The 14,958-nt window shown below is 40.9% G+C and overlaps 1 protein-coding gene across 2 annotated transcripts in view; it reads right to left on the bottom strand.

Moving 5' to 3' along the window:
• Positions 1-521: 521 nt before the first annotated feature.
• Positions 522-14,958, bottom strand: part of CFAP53 (cilia and flagella associated protein 53) — a gene marked incomplete at its 5' end in the record, with an annotated part of 24,449 nt that continues 10,012 nt past the window's right edge. For both annotated transcript variants that reach the window (XM_084888937.1, XM_084888938.1), the window contains 4 exons: positions 522-849; positions 5,257-5,359; positions 10,789-11,005; positions 14,411-14,629. In XM_084888937.1, coding sequence (XP_084745063.1) covers positions 621-849; positions 5,257-5,359; positions 10,789-11,005; positions 14,411-14,629 — 768 coding nt within the window. In that variant the 3' untranslated portion in view covers positions 522-620. The remainder of the gene's footprint in view (positions 850-5,256; positions 5,360-10,788; positions 11,006-14,410; positions 14,630-14,958) is intronic.

Here is a 14,958-nt window from a genome sequence, read left to right as displayed (position 1 = left end):
AATCCCACTCCAGGGAATTAATTGATCCTAAGGAAATAATTCAAATAAATATTGTTATTACAGTGTAATTTGTAGTAGTGACAAATTTTAAACAAAGGCCAGTGTTAAATAAATTATAGTACACTAACTCAGTAGATTACTGTGTAGCCATTATACTTTAGAAATATGATATGTAAAGCAACGTGACAGTGTTTATAATGTAAAACTGAGTTTCCATATGAACATCCCTGAGAGTTTTTCCTGGGAGGAAATTCAAAGTGAAGATAATTTTAATGTTGAATGTTAGGAATATGAACGTGTTCATGTCTACCTTTTTAAAAACTTAACCAGTAAAACATATTTTACACAGTGCCCAAGATTCTCAGCCTAAACCCCCCCACAAAACAGGGTTAGCATTTTAGCCGGTAGATGAGATAAAAGTCAGCTAGGTGAGGAAAATAACTGTGATATGAAATATCATTCAGGTTTATAAGTCCATGAAATCCAAAAAAGGGAACAAAATTATGTATCATTATGCAAACTCAGAGAAAAAGGAAGTTTATCTATGAGCTCAAAGGAACATATAAGTGTGTTTTAGTTAAATTTTTTAAAAGACTGAATAAATATCGATGTTTACGAAGCTATGGTGGGAGCTTCGCATGGCATGCCCTCCGCATGGGATGGACATTATTGAGCTGCACCCGAGGGTGGCACAGGAGCTCCTGGATCCTGTCCTGGCACATCTTGTCATCTGCTCTCCCCACTTCCAGCTCCCGGCGCTCCTCCTCCTTCTGTGCCTCCCGGGCCTGCTGCTGGTAGGACATTTGCATCTTAAGCTGCTTCCGGTACTCCTGGGCTAAACCGGAGCGTCTGCAGTATTAGAAACGTCAAAGTAGAAAATTATAGAAGTAAGCATTGGATTTATTTAGGGCATTATAATTAAAATGTAATTGGAGTGAAAATGCAATCAGGGTGAGTGGGGAAGAAACAAACGGCAAATCCAATAATGTATTCAATCCTACATAATAAAAGCGTAATATGCAAATTAACCATCACTTCACTACACCAACAAGCCACACCCACCAGCCAATCAGAGCAAGTATGCAAATAAACCTAACCAAGATGGCTACAGCCACAGAGAGCAGGAGGAAGGCTTGGGTTTCAAAAGAAGCCAAGCTTTCCTCCTGCTCTTGCCAGCCTAGGCCTCCACTCAAGGTGACAAAGTTTCAATTATAGAAGGTAAACAAATCCAAACAAATGGCAGCAGCCACAGAGCTGGAGAGAGTAGGTTAGGGTTGCCCCCAGCAACTTAGGAAGCAAAGCTTTCTGCATATTCTGGCGGGCCCAGGCCTCTGCTTAAGGCTACAAAGTTTCAATTATAGAAGGTACATAAGTCCCAATAGAAATGACTGCCAATCACAGAGACAGCAGGAGGCTGGCTTTGCTCCAGGCTACAAAGTTTCAATTGTAGAAGGTAAATAAATTCCAGATAGCAGGACCTCTGCTGGGGTCCCAAGGGGCATGGCCAGCCTGCAAACCACCACAGGCCCCTCACTCAGGCCACCCTACACCCCAAGGGAACCCCCACCCTGATCTGAGACACCCTTGAGGGCAAACTAGCTGGCCCCCACCCGTGCACCAGGCCTCTATCCTATCTAATAAAAGAGTAATATGAAGATTGACCATCACTTCTACACACAAGCTCAAGATAGCTGCCCCCATGTGGTCAAAGATCCTGCCCCTATGTGGACACAAGATGGTCATCAGGAGAGGGCAGTTTTGGGAGGGACCAGGCCTGCAAGGGAGGGAAATTGTGGGCAATAAGGCAAGCAGGGGAGGGCAGTTGGGAGGCACCAAGCCTGCAAGGGAGGGCAGTTGAGAGGGACCAGGCCTGCAAGGGAGGGCAGTTGGGGGCAATCAAGCCTTCAGGGGAGGGCAGTTAGGGGTGACCAGGCCAGCAGAGGAGGGAAGTTGGGGGTAAACAGGCTGGCAGGGGAGCAGTTAGACATCAATCAGGCTGGCATGGGAGTGGTTAGGGGTGATCAGGCTGGCAGGCAGAAGTAGTTAGGGGCAATCAGGAAGGCAGGCAGGAGAGCAGATGTGAGTCAGCAGTCCTGGATTGTGAGAGGGATGTCATCCCTTGAGGGGTCCCAGATTGGAGAGGGTGCAGGCTGGGCTGATGGACACCCCCCACCGCCCTCATGCTCGAATTTCATGCACTGAGCCTCTAGTATGTAATAATTAAGATAATCTTAAAACAAATACTAATTTTTAGGGAAGGAATTTTTCAAAATATTCACTGTTATATGGAGAGAGTTTTGGTCTTTTTCCATCCCCTCTCCCTCTCCTCTCCAAAACTGTCTATCAAAGGGCCAGGCCACTACAGGGAAAGCCTGCAGTGGTCTCATATTGTGGTGACTAGGTGGGTAAGTTTGCCTCATTCTGTTCAGTATTAACTGGACAATTTCTTCCATAGATAAGCAACATTTTATATATATAAGCCACATTTTAAATGTATACTGTGAGCCCTGGCTGGTGTGGCTCTGTTGGTTGGAGTGTCATCCCATATATTGAAAGGTCGCAGGTTTGATTCCTGGTCAGGGCACATACTCAGACTGCTGGTTCAATCCTCAGTCCTTGATCAGGCACATACTGGGAGGCAACGGATCGATGCTTCTCTCTCACATCAATGTTTCTCTCTCTCCCTCTCCCTCTCCCTTACTCTTTCTCTCTCTCTAAATATCAATAAAAATATATCCTTGGGTGAGGATTAAAAAATTTTTTTTTAATTTATAGTGTGATTTTTTTATTGTGGTAAAAAACACATAATGTAAAATTTACCATCTTAACCATTTTTAAGTGTTAAGTATATTCACATTGTTGTAAAATAAATCTATGATTTTTTCATCTTGCAAATCTGAAATTCTATACCCATCAAAAACTGAAAACTCACCTTTTCCCCTTCTCCCCAGCCCCTGGTGACCACCATCCTATTTGCTGTCTCTATGAATTTGACTATTCTAGGTATCTCATATAAGTAGAATCATATAATGCTTGTGTTTTGGTGTCTGGCTTATTTCACTTACCATAATGACCTCAAGATTCATCCATGTTGTAACATGTGTCAGAATTTCCTTCCTTTTAAAGGCTGTGTAATAGTCCATTGTATACAGATTCCATATTTTGTTTATTCATCTGCTAATGGACATTTGGATTATTTCCACCTCTTGGCTATTGTGACTAGTGCTGCTATGAACATGGCCATGCAAATCTCTCTTCAAGGTCCTGCTTTTAATTATTTTGGATACATACGCAGAAGTGAAATTGCCAGACCATTTTGTGGACTAAGCAGGAGTTCTACGGAAAGTAACCTCACAGGGTGATCTGATCATAAATCCCTAACTGGGCAGGTCATGGTGGGTAGTCATGCACCAAGCATATAACACATCTTGAAATAAGCATAACCACTCAAAAAAGCATATAATCTTGTTAACTATGCTGTAATCCTTACTTTCTCCCAAGCTTAGGTAATCTTTCTTTCCTTCCCTCCTTTATTCCAAATGCTTAGGAGAAACCGTGAAACAGCCATTCTCAGAGCATTTGAGATCTTGCTTCCTGGCAACTGTCATCAGTGTTGGCTCAAACACGTTCTCTACAGGTTTGGACATTTCTTACATCAACAATATGACAGTTCTATTATTACTTTTTTTTAAAAATTTTTATTTATTTATTTATTTTTTTTTTAATATATTTTATTGATTTTTCACAGAGAGGAAGAGAGAGGGACAGAGAGCCAGAAACATCTATGAGAGAGAAACATATATCAGCTGCCTCCTGCACACCCCCCACGAGGGATGTGCCCACAACCAAGGCACATGCCCTTGACCGGAATCGAACCTGGGACCCTTCAGTCCACAGGCGGAAGCTCCATCCACTGAGCCAAACTGGCTTTGGCTCTATTATTCATTTTTGAGGAAATTTCAGACTGTTATCTTTAGCAGTTGCACCATTTTATAATCCATAGATAAGCCACATTTTTAATATCAGGTTTCATTAGAAATAAAGATTATAGCATATATATGCTTCTGTGGCAGATTCTATTTTCACAGTTTGTTTTCTTGGGGGGGGGGGCAGTCATCAAGTTATTTCATTAGGATATAGGATTGGTGCCTCTTTAAAAAAGTTTTTTCTAATTTATATTATTTTTTCAAGATGTTCATCTGCCCTAGCCAATGTGGCTCAGTAGCTAGAGCATCGAACTGCATACCAAAGAGTCTTGGGCTCAATTCCCAGTCAAGGACACACATTTGGGTTGTGGGTTCACTCCCGGCCCCCTGTTGTGGTGAATGCAGGAAGCAACCAATCAATATGTCTCTCTCACATCAGTGTCTTTCTCTCTCTCTCTCTCTCTCCTCCTTCCTCCCTCCCTTCTACTCTTTCTGAAAGCGATGGAAAAAAATCTAGAAGGTGAGAATTAACAAAAAATAAATAAAATAAAGATGATCATTCATGTCAATACCCAATTAGTATAATCAGAATGCATACAATAGCAAGAGAATTTAATTTTACCAAGATGGTTGATACTTATTTTAAGAGTCTCATGCTCTACTGACTGAGCTAGCCAGGCACCTTGATACTTATTTTAATATGAAATTCTGTAGAGTGATTTGAGCCTTTAGGACAAATAAAAGGATATTTGTCCTAAAGGAAAGAGGGATACATGAGAAATATGTCAGGTGATTTCATTGTGTTGAACATTGCAGAGTGCATTTATACAAACCTAGATGGGATAGCCTATTATACACCTAGGCCTCAAGCCTGCTGTTTGTGTATCCAAACATATCCAAAGGTACAGTAGAAACAGAATAGGCCCTGCCTGTGTGGCTCAGTTGGTTGAGCGTTGTCCCAGGCACTGCAAAGTCACTGGTTCGATTCCCGGTCAGGGCACCCAAACAAAAACACAGAATACAATACTTTTATCCTACTGGCAGCACGGTAGGTTTGTTTACACCAGCATCGCCATAACCATGGGAGTAATGAGCTGTACTACAGCATTATTAGAGCGGCGACAGCACTAGGTGATAGGAATGGTTCGACTCTGTTATCATCCCAGGGGACCATCATTGTATCTGCAGTCCGTGGGTAGAAACGCTACGTAACACCTGACTGTACTGATGTAAAATAATGTCAGTAATGCAAGAATTATGGCACATGGTCCTCTGTGTTAAAAATCTCCATTTTTTTATTTAGATGGTAATTAAGAAAACAAAAGCATACCTTACAAAATTCTCCTCCTCTCTACGGTCAAATTCTTTAAGACCTTCCAGTATGTGCTGCTCTTCCAGAGCACGTTCTTCCAGTTCTTTCGCTTTTCGTTGCACTAAGAAAGACAACAGCAATACTTGCCAATTGACTCTTTTCAGACAAGACTTGCTAACATCTTTCTGGGCATCAACGGCATATTATTTTTAGAAAGGCAGAGGTTAGAATCACAGGGCTGGATCTTAAGCCAATAAGATAGAAGTAGTTATCTCCATTGAGGAAAGCGCAGGGTTTAGGTTGGTTCATATGTGCTATGTGATCTGCACAGATTTTCTCTTAATCATTTTTTGTTGAGACACTTTGCTCAGCCTTTTTCAAAGCAATTACCATAGAACGTTCTCCTCTTGAGGACAAATAGTTAGTTCTATTATCATTAATGTTAATGAGAGCTTTTATTTATTACAAAATATAAATTTAACTCTTTGCACTCCGCTGTCCCCTCTCAGGGGACATTGGAATTCTAGCATATCACTCGGATGTCCCCTCTCAGGGGACATTGCAGTTTATTAGTGATTACGGGGAATTGAGTTAATTCAACGCACGTTTCGCAAAGTAGCGTCGAGTAGCTGGTAGCCAATGTCCAGAATGGTTCGGAGTAGCTGGTAGCCAATGTCCAGAATAGTTCGGAGTGCAAAAGGTTAAAAAGTCTTGTATAAAAGGTTTTTAAAAATTAAATAATAGGGTTGGACCTGCATTACCACCATTTGCCCACCATCCAGAACTGAAATATCATTGCTGACATGTACACATAAGGAACTGTTTGACATTGAAATTGGGTCTCAAAAGAACTGGTGGCCCAGAAAGAAGCTCACTACATACCGATTCATATGCCTTTCAGCATAACGATTATTGCTTGTCTCATTTTTTATTCTTATATTTCCAGTAGGACATGATCTCACTCATCTAAGGAAAATGGTGAAAATATAGACTGATGAACAAGAACAGACCCAGAGATAAGGAGCCATGGGTCAGACTGTTGAACCTCAAAGGAAGGGTGGGGATAAAAGAGAGAGCTCAACCAAAGGACTTATGTGCACACATATGAGCCTAACCAGTGGTCAAGGACAATAAGGGAGTTAGGGCAAGAGTGGGGGAGCGTGGGGATTGGAATGGGTGTTGAGGACAAATATGTGATACCTTAGTCAATAAAGAAATTAATAAAAAAATAAAAAAGAATAAATAAATAAAAATTAAATAATAAAAACTGAAGCACCCCTATGGGGGGAAAAATGACAAAGAAAACAGAGTTCACAAAAGAATAAACACAACCAGGCAATACACATCTGAAATGTACATATCTTCCCAAAATCCACTTATAGAAATTTATCTTAAACAATCATATATAAGCCAACATAAACTATTTACAGAGCTTTTAGGACAAATGTAACACATTCACCTGCCACTTACTCATGATAACCTGCAATACTAAAGTACTGGTAAGAAGATTCAAAACAATCTAAAGGTCCATTGGGTGTGCTTTGGAAAAATAAATTATGGTCCATTTTTATAATGGATTTCTAGGCAGCATTACAAATCTTATAACTGAAGAAAAATGACCTGGGAAATGTTTATAATAAGTGCAGAATCCAGGCTATAAAACGATATATACAAAATGACCCTTATTTGTAGGGGAAAATTATATACATAATAAAAATACTTGAAGATGGCAGCATAGGTAAACGCCTAACTGCAGCCTCACACAACAATTTCAAAAAAATACAACTAAAATATAAAGTGGACATTATCCAGAACTACAGAAAAGTAGACTGACTGGAAATTCTACAACTAGAAGGAAAGAGAAAACCAGAAGGAAAATCAGAGGAGCTGTAAAAGCCTAAGGTACAGAGACACGGTGCCCTCGTGGGGAGAGGACGGAGCCAGAGAGGAGGGGAGGCTGAGTGCCTGGTTGGCATTCCCTAGCGGGAAGGAGATAAAAAGCTCCGGACTGTGCTGAACTCCAGTTCCAACTGCACTGAACCCCAGTTCTGGGTGAGACCCTGGAGTTCCAGGCTCATACAGAGGGATTCTAGGCTGTAAGGCAGAAACTCAGGGGAGCAGCGAAAGGCAGAGCCCCGGAGTCGCGCACATTGCATGCAGAGGACGAACTGTTGACTGTGCAGCTAGATTGCCCTAGCAGGAAGGAGATAAAAGCTCTGGACTGTGCTGAGCCCCAGTTCCAACTGCACTGAACACCAGTTCTAGACCAGACCCTGGAGACCCACACTCATACTGAGGGAATCTGGACTGTAAGGCTGAAACTCAGGGGAGTGGCGAAAGGCAGAGCCCAGGAGTCGCGCACATTGCACACAAAGGACTGACTGTTGACTGTGCCGCTGGATTGCCCTAGTGGGAAGGAGACAAAAGCTCCTGACTGCACTGAACCCCACTTCCAACTGCACTGAACCCCAGTTCCAGGCTCATTGGGGGAAAGACTAGACTGTCTGGTAGTGGGCGAAACTCGAGGGCACCTTTCTCTCAGAGGTGCTTGCAGCGAGTACCAAAGGACACTGAGGAACACAGAGACTCAGGAACCTCATAGGGCGGGGTTGACAGTAAGCCAAGGCTGTAGGCTCTACCCTGAAACTCCCCCCTATCCAAGCTGAGCACAGAGGCTTTTGAATAAGACTGTCTCCTGGCATAGACACAGGTGATCCTCACAGCCAATTGGACTGGAGGTCAGTTCCTCCCAGTGATACCAACAACAATTAAGACTTAACTACAGCCGAAACCGGTTTGGCTCAGTGGTAGAGCTTCGGTCTGCGGACTGAAGGGTCCTGAGCTCGATTCCGGTCAAGGGCATGTACATTGGTTGCGGGCACATCCCCGGTAGGGGGTGTGCAGGAGGCAGCTGGTCGATGTTTCTCTCTCATCGACATCTCTAGCTCTCTCTCTCCCTTCCTTTCTGCAAAAAAATCAATAAAAATATATTTTAAAAAAAAAAGACTTAACTACAAAAGGCTGTACACACAGTCCACAAAGGGGTGCACCAAGAGTGTCCACCTCAGATAACTGGGAGGCTGACCCACTGAACCATATAGGACACCTTAACACACAAAGCCACCCTACCAACTCAGGGAAGCAGCAAAAATGCCTAGACAAGGAAACAGATCACAAACGAAAGAAATGGAGGACAAAAAGTGACTGGATATAAAGTTCAAAACCACGGTTATAAGGTTTTTCAAGTATTTCCTAGAAAAGGCTGATAAAATAAACGAGACCTATGAGGATATGAAAAGGGATCAACTAGAAATAAAGAATACATTGTCTGAAATAAAAAATATTATACAGAATCCTAAAAACAGAATGGAAGATCGCAAGAATCAAGTCAAAGATTTGGAACATAAAGAGCCAGAGGACACTCCTCAGCAGAAGCAAGAAGACAAGAGAATCCAGAAAGTTGAAGATAGTGTAAGAAACCTCTGGGACAACTTCAAGCGAACCAACATCAGAATTATGGGAGTCCCAGAAGATGAGAGAGCGCAAGATAACGAAAACATATTGAAAGAAATAGTGAAAGAAATAGACTTACAAGTCCAGGAAGCACACAGAACCCCAAACAAAAGGAACCCAAAGAGGACCACACCAAGACACATCATAATTAAAATTTCAAGAGCAAAAGACAGAGAGAATATTAAAAGCAGCAAAAGAAAAACAGGTAGTTGCCTACAAAGGAGCACCCATATGATTGTCAGCTGATTTCTCAATAGAAACCATGCAGGCCAGACGGGAATGGCAAGAAATATTCAAGGTGATGAATAGCAAGAACCTACAGCCAAAAATACTCTACCCAGCAAAGCTATACTCAAAATCAAAGGCCAGATAAAGAGCTTCACTAATAAAAAAAAAAAAGCTAAAGGAGTTCATCACCGCCAAACCTTAATTATATGAATTGCTGAAGGGGATTCTTTCAGAAGAGAAAGAAAATAAAGATAAAAATTATGAACAACAAATACGTAACTATCAACAAGTGAATCTAAAAACCAAAGGAATTTAAAAAAAAAATCTGATGAACAGTATTAACTGTTGAATATAATAGAATCAGAGGTATGGAAGGGGAGTGGACTGATGATTCTCGGGGAAAAGGGGAGTGGGGGGTGCGGGAAGAGACTGAACATAAACTGTACACCTATGGATGAGGACAATGGAGTGTGGGGAAAGGGCAGAGGGTGGGGTGGGAACCTGGTGGAGGGGGGGAAAATGAGAAACTTTTGTAATAATATGAACAATGAAGATTTATTTTTAAAAAATAAAAATAAAAATACTGGAGGGAATTACAGGAAGTTGTGAATAGTAGCTATTCCTGGGTTAATGGAATTATAGCTGATTTTGTATCCTTCTTTATAAATGGTCCCAAATGCTTACCTTCTTTGTTTTCTCATTCTGTTCTGAATTATTTATCATGGATGAACACAGAATCTTTTTCATTTATAAGCTTTCTTCTAATACTTAATAATTTTTTAAGTTTTTTTTTTTTTTATTGCAGAGAGGAAGGGAGAGGGAAAGAGAGATAGAAGCATCAATGATGAGAGAATCATTTATCTGCTGCCTCGTGCATGCCCCCTACCAAGATCAAGCAGTAATCCAGGTATGTGCCCTGAATGGCAACTGAACCATAACCTCCTGGTTTATAGGTCGACGCTCAACAACTGAGCAACAAAGGCTGGACTGACTTAATTTTTAACTGCTGTTATAGACTTAAATTTTAACATGGAGTGGAGAATTAACCAAAGAAGCCAAGATGAGCTTTCTCTTGCAAAGACAACTAATGGCACCCTAACTATGAATCATCCAGCTACTGGGCTGGACTTGGAATGATGGGAATCAGGAGACGGCGGTTTCTCCTCTCTACAGATACTTCCTTTTATAAGCATGGTTTGGAGCTCAGGGAGTACAATGGCGTGCTAAGACATGAGCAGGACTCAGTGAGAGCCCCAGGTACTGTTTGAAGCTCAGGAAACACAACGGTGTGCTAAGACATGAGTAGGACATAGTGAGAGCCCCGGAAGGTGTAGGAACAGGGTGACACAGAGGGCCTCTTGAGAAATGAGACATTTGAGCTGCCTGAAAGTTGTCCAGAATTCCTCTAGATCAAAAGCATCATAGAGAAAACTACCCACGCAAAGGTCTGTAGGTAGAGAGGTATGGAGACACCTGCAGAAAGCATAGAGGGACAGATAAAAGGGAGGACGGGGACATGTGTTTCTTGCCCTACCTTCTCACTCTCCTTCATAATCACTAAGGCTCACAGACTAGTCATGCTGTTCCTTTACCCTTCAGAACGTCTCCCCAGACTGCTCAGAGTCTGCTGGGACATAACCCTCTCCATATGCGGTGGCCACATTTAGGTAAGACCTGCAAAGCAGGGATCTTGCCTTAATCCTTTTTACATCCCTCATAGTAATTTATACAGAATACCTATTTAATACATATTTTGGATGCTACTTAAATTGAATAAAAGCCCAACTAAAATATAATTCATTTCCTTACACTTTTCTTGAACTTGAAGTTTTCTTGTACACATGACCTCATTCATAAGTTGTTTCCTTGCCTCCTTTTCAAGTTTCAGCTGTTTGTCCTTTTCTGCCCACTTCTTTGCCTTCTCTTCTTCTAATATTCTGTCCAATTCTTTCTCCTGAGCATTTTCTTCCTCACGCTGCTGTGCCAAATATTCACGATATATCTTCTGTTCTCTTATCATATCTTCCTACATAACATAAATTTACCAAATGTTGTTAAAACATTCTTAGGTATGATAATGATATTGAGGATATTTAAAAACAATTTTTGAATTACAATCTCAATGTTTCAGAACTACCACTGAAACTTTATAGATGAAATATTATGTTGAGGGTTTACTTCCAAATATTTAGGGGTGATGGGGGTATTGGATGGTGCTATAGATGAAACAAGAATGATCACTAGCTGATGGTTGTTGAAGCTAGGTAAGGGACACATTAGGGTTCTTTGAACTATTCTTTGTATCTGTTTGAAATGTCTTAAAGTACATTTTGAGTAAGTTAATTCAAACACTATTCCAAAAAGTGTGTCTCAAAGCAGTTCCCAAATAATTTGCAATGGTACAGCTTTATTTTCATTTATTTTAATTTGGCTAGATGAAATCTTAACCTGATAAACAAAATAAATCACTACTGATATTATGGCACTGTCTCTGACTAGAAGATGAGTCAGTCACTGGATATTTTATAACAGAAATTATCAATCTTAGTTACACTTTGGAATAACCTGGAGAGCTTTTCTTTCTTTGTTTTTATTCCTTACTTGAGTTCTGGCTAAGAAAAAATTCAGAGCCAAGACTCTAAATACAAGCAAAAGTTTATTTAGAAAGCCACAGAGGTAGAAGTGAGCTGTAGAAGAAATAGGCTCAGGAAACAAGTTACCAAGGCCGAAAAGGGGCCCTTGGAGCTTAGGAGAGAGAGACAAGGAAAATGTGCTGGGGAGAAGAGGAGGAGGAAGATGAGGAAGATGAGGAGAGAGAGAGAGAGAGAGAGAGAGAGAGAGAGAGAGAGAGAGAGAGAGAGAGAGAGAGAGAGAGAGAGAGAGACACGAACTATGCCCATTTGGGGAGCTTAAAAAGTATTAAGGGCCTAGTCTCACCTCAAGAGATTCTTATCTAATGGATAGTTTTTAAGTTCCCAAGTGATTTGAACGTGCAGCTAAGGTTGTGAACTGGACTTTATAACAATGACATTTCAGTTTACTTCTCCATCTTTCATGGTTTTATATTTGTGCTGTTCCATCCAATCTCTGATCTGATCTCTTTTGAGAAAATCATAGACCTGAGGTAGAACTGGCAAGGTTTGAGGGCTATAGCTGCACTATCAGAATGGCTTGTATACATAGTCTCATTCTTATTTGGGAATAAATTTAATAAGAGAAGGGCAAAACTTATACTCTTAAAACTAAGAAATATTATTGAAGTAATTAAAGAAGACCTAAATAAATGAAAAGAATCCTGTGTTTATGGATCAGTAAACAATATTGTTAAAATGGCAATTGTGGCCGAGACTGATTTGGCTCAATGGATAGAGCGTCGGCTTGGGGACTGAAGGGACCCGGGTTCGATTCCGGTCGAGGGCATGTACCTTGGTTGCAGGCATATCCCCAGTAGGGGGTGTGCAAGAGGCAGCTGATCGATGACTCTCTCTCATCAATGTTTCTAACTCTCTATCTCTCTCCGTTCCTCTCTGTACAAAATCAATAAAATATATATATTAAAAAAAAATGGCAATTGTGCCCAAATTGGTCTAGATAGAGGTTCAAAATAAACCCTAACAAAATTTCATTGTCTTCTTTGCAGAAATCAATAAAATGATCCTAAATTCACATGGAAATTGAAGGGAGACCGAATAATCAAAACAATTTGAAAAAGAAGAACAAAGTTGGAGAATTTACATGTCCTGATTTCAAACTCACTATAAAGCTAGTGATCAAGATGCATAAACAGCCGGGACCAGTTTGGCTAAATGGATAAAGCGTCGGCTTGGGGACTGAAGGGTCCCGGGTTCGATTCCGGTCAAGGGCATGTACCTTGGTTGCGGGCAGATCCCCAGTAGGGGGTGTGCAAGAGGCAGCTGATGGATGACTCTCTCTCATCAATGTTTCTAACTCTATCTCTCTCCCTTCCTCTCTGTACAAAATCAATAAAATATATTTTAAAAAAAGATGCATAAACATGAGATGCAGCATAAGGATGGACATATAAATTAATGGTATACTAGAACTAAAAGTCCAGAAATAAACCCTCACATTTACTCTCCCTTGATTTTTGACAGGTTGAAAAGACTTAAATGCATATTACTTAGTGAAATAAACCAATCTAAAAAGGCTACATACTTTATGATTCCAACTATATGACATTCTGGGAAAAGGCAAAACCATGGAGACAGTTTTAGGCCAGTGAAACTACTCTGTATGGTACTGTCCTGGTAGATTTGTGTCATTATACATTTGTCCAAACACCACGAGTGAATCTTAATGCAGGCTTGAAGGGAGCACCAACCAATTGATATGTCTCTCTCACAGCAATGTTTTCTCTCTCTGTTTCCCCCCTCGCAACCACTCTCTCTAAAAAGCAATGGAGCCAGCCCCGGTTTGGCTCAGTGGATAGAGCGTTGGCCTGCGGACTGAAAGGTCCCCGGTTCGATTCCGGTCAAGGGCATGTACCTTGGTTGCGGGCACATCCCCAGTAGGGGGTGTGCAAGAGGCAGCTGGTCGATGATTCTCTCTCATCGATGTTTCTAACTCTCTATCCCTCTCTCTTCCTCTCTGTGAAAAATTAATAAAATATATTAAATAAATAAATAAATAAATAATAAATAAATAAATAAATAAAAAAGCAATGGAAAAATACCCTTGGGTGAGGATTAACAAAATAAAACACACAAACACACACACACACACACACACACACACACACACACACACAACCAAAAGTGAAGCTTAATGTAAATTATGGACCTTGGGTGATAATGATAATAGTGTAGGTTAATCAATTGTAACAAATGTTCCACTCTATTGGGGAATGTTAATAATGGGAAGAGGCTTTGCATTTGTGGGGGTAGGAGGCTATAGGAAATTTCTGTATCTTCTGTTCAACTTTGCTATGAACCTAAACTGCTCTTAGAAATAGCCTTTAAAAATAGTACTATAGGAAAAGCATGACACCCTTCAGAGTTCAATAAAATGTCAAAGGAACAGACAGCTGAATGAATACTGAAATGCTTTTCTCTACTCTCCTTGCCTGCCAACACTTTCACATCACTTTCCCAACATGCAGGCAGGCATAATCCCTTCTCCTCCTGCGATCCCATCACCAAGAGACAGGGTAGGAGTTCTCAGGATTCAGTGAGCAACTGAATAAACCTGGGGGAGCTTGTTAAAACACAGATTTCTTGCCCCTGCCAGGATTTCTAGATTCTGATTCTGGAGCCTATGAATTTCTCTCTCTCACATTCTCCCAGCTGATGCTGACACCATACTTAGAATGGCACTGTTATGGTTCATTCTGCATGTGCCTGGCTCCTGTAAGACGGAGAGCTCAACAAGGAATGTCATCCAGCACATATTAGACACTTAATGCTTGTCTTACTCTTTTTTGCTTGTTTTTATCAGCCTCATCCTGTAAGTCTTTCTGGGCCATTTGAGTGAGTTTCATGCGAAAGTCCGTTTCTTCTTTGTACTCCTGCTGAAGACGATCCATCTTCTCTTGGAGGGCTTTTTGCAAAGTGTTCCTAAGTTTCTGTTTTGACCTCTGTTTCTTTAGCTTATCCTGCTCATCCTCAAATTTCACCTGAGCTCTGTCATTTTCCTAAAGCAGAACAATATAGAAGATAATTCAGTACAGTTGGACAAAACAAATAAATGCGTTTCATATACACACCTGGAATTAGAAGGACTATAAGAAATAAAACTTGCCTTCTCATGCTGAGCCAGCAGTAAGGCTTTGTGAAATTGCTGTGTAATTGTAAAGTAATAGTTGTCAAGTTCAAAATGCAGAAATGTATAAAGATAAATCACCTTTAAACCTAGTACCCATCACTCAGCACCACTCTCAACATTTCAGTGGATTGGCCTTCTACACTTTACTCTTCTTTGCCATCTGCACATCTAGATGTGGGTGCTTTATTAAACAGCAAT

Source organism: Pipistrellus hanaki, assembly GCF_964339955.1.
Source record: "Pipistrellus hanaki genome assembly, chromosome: 6".
In the NCBI taxonomy this organism is placed as follows: domain Eukaryota; kingdom Metazoa; phylum Chordata; class Mammalia; order Chiroptera; family Vespertilionidae; genus Pipistrellus; species Pipistrellus hanaki.
This window is presented reverse-complemented; position numbering and strand designations above follow the sequence as displayed.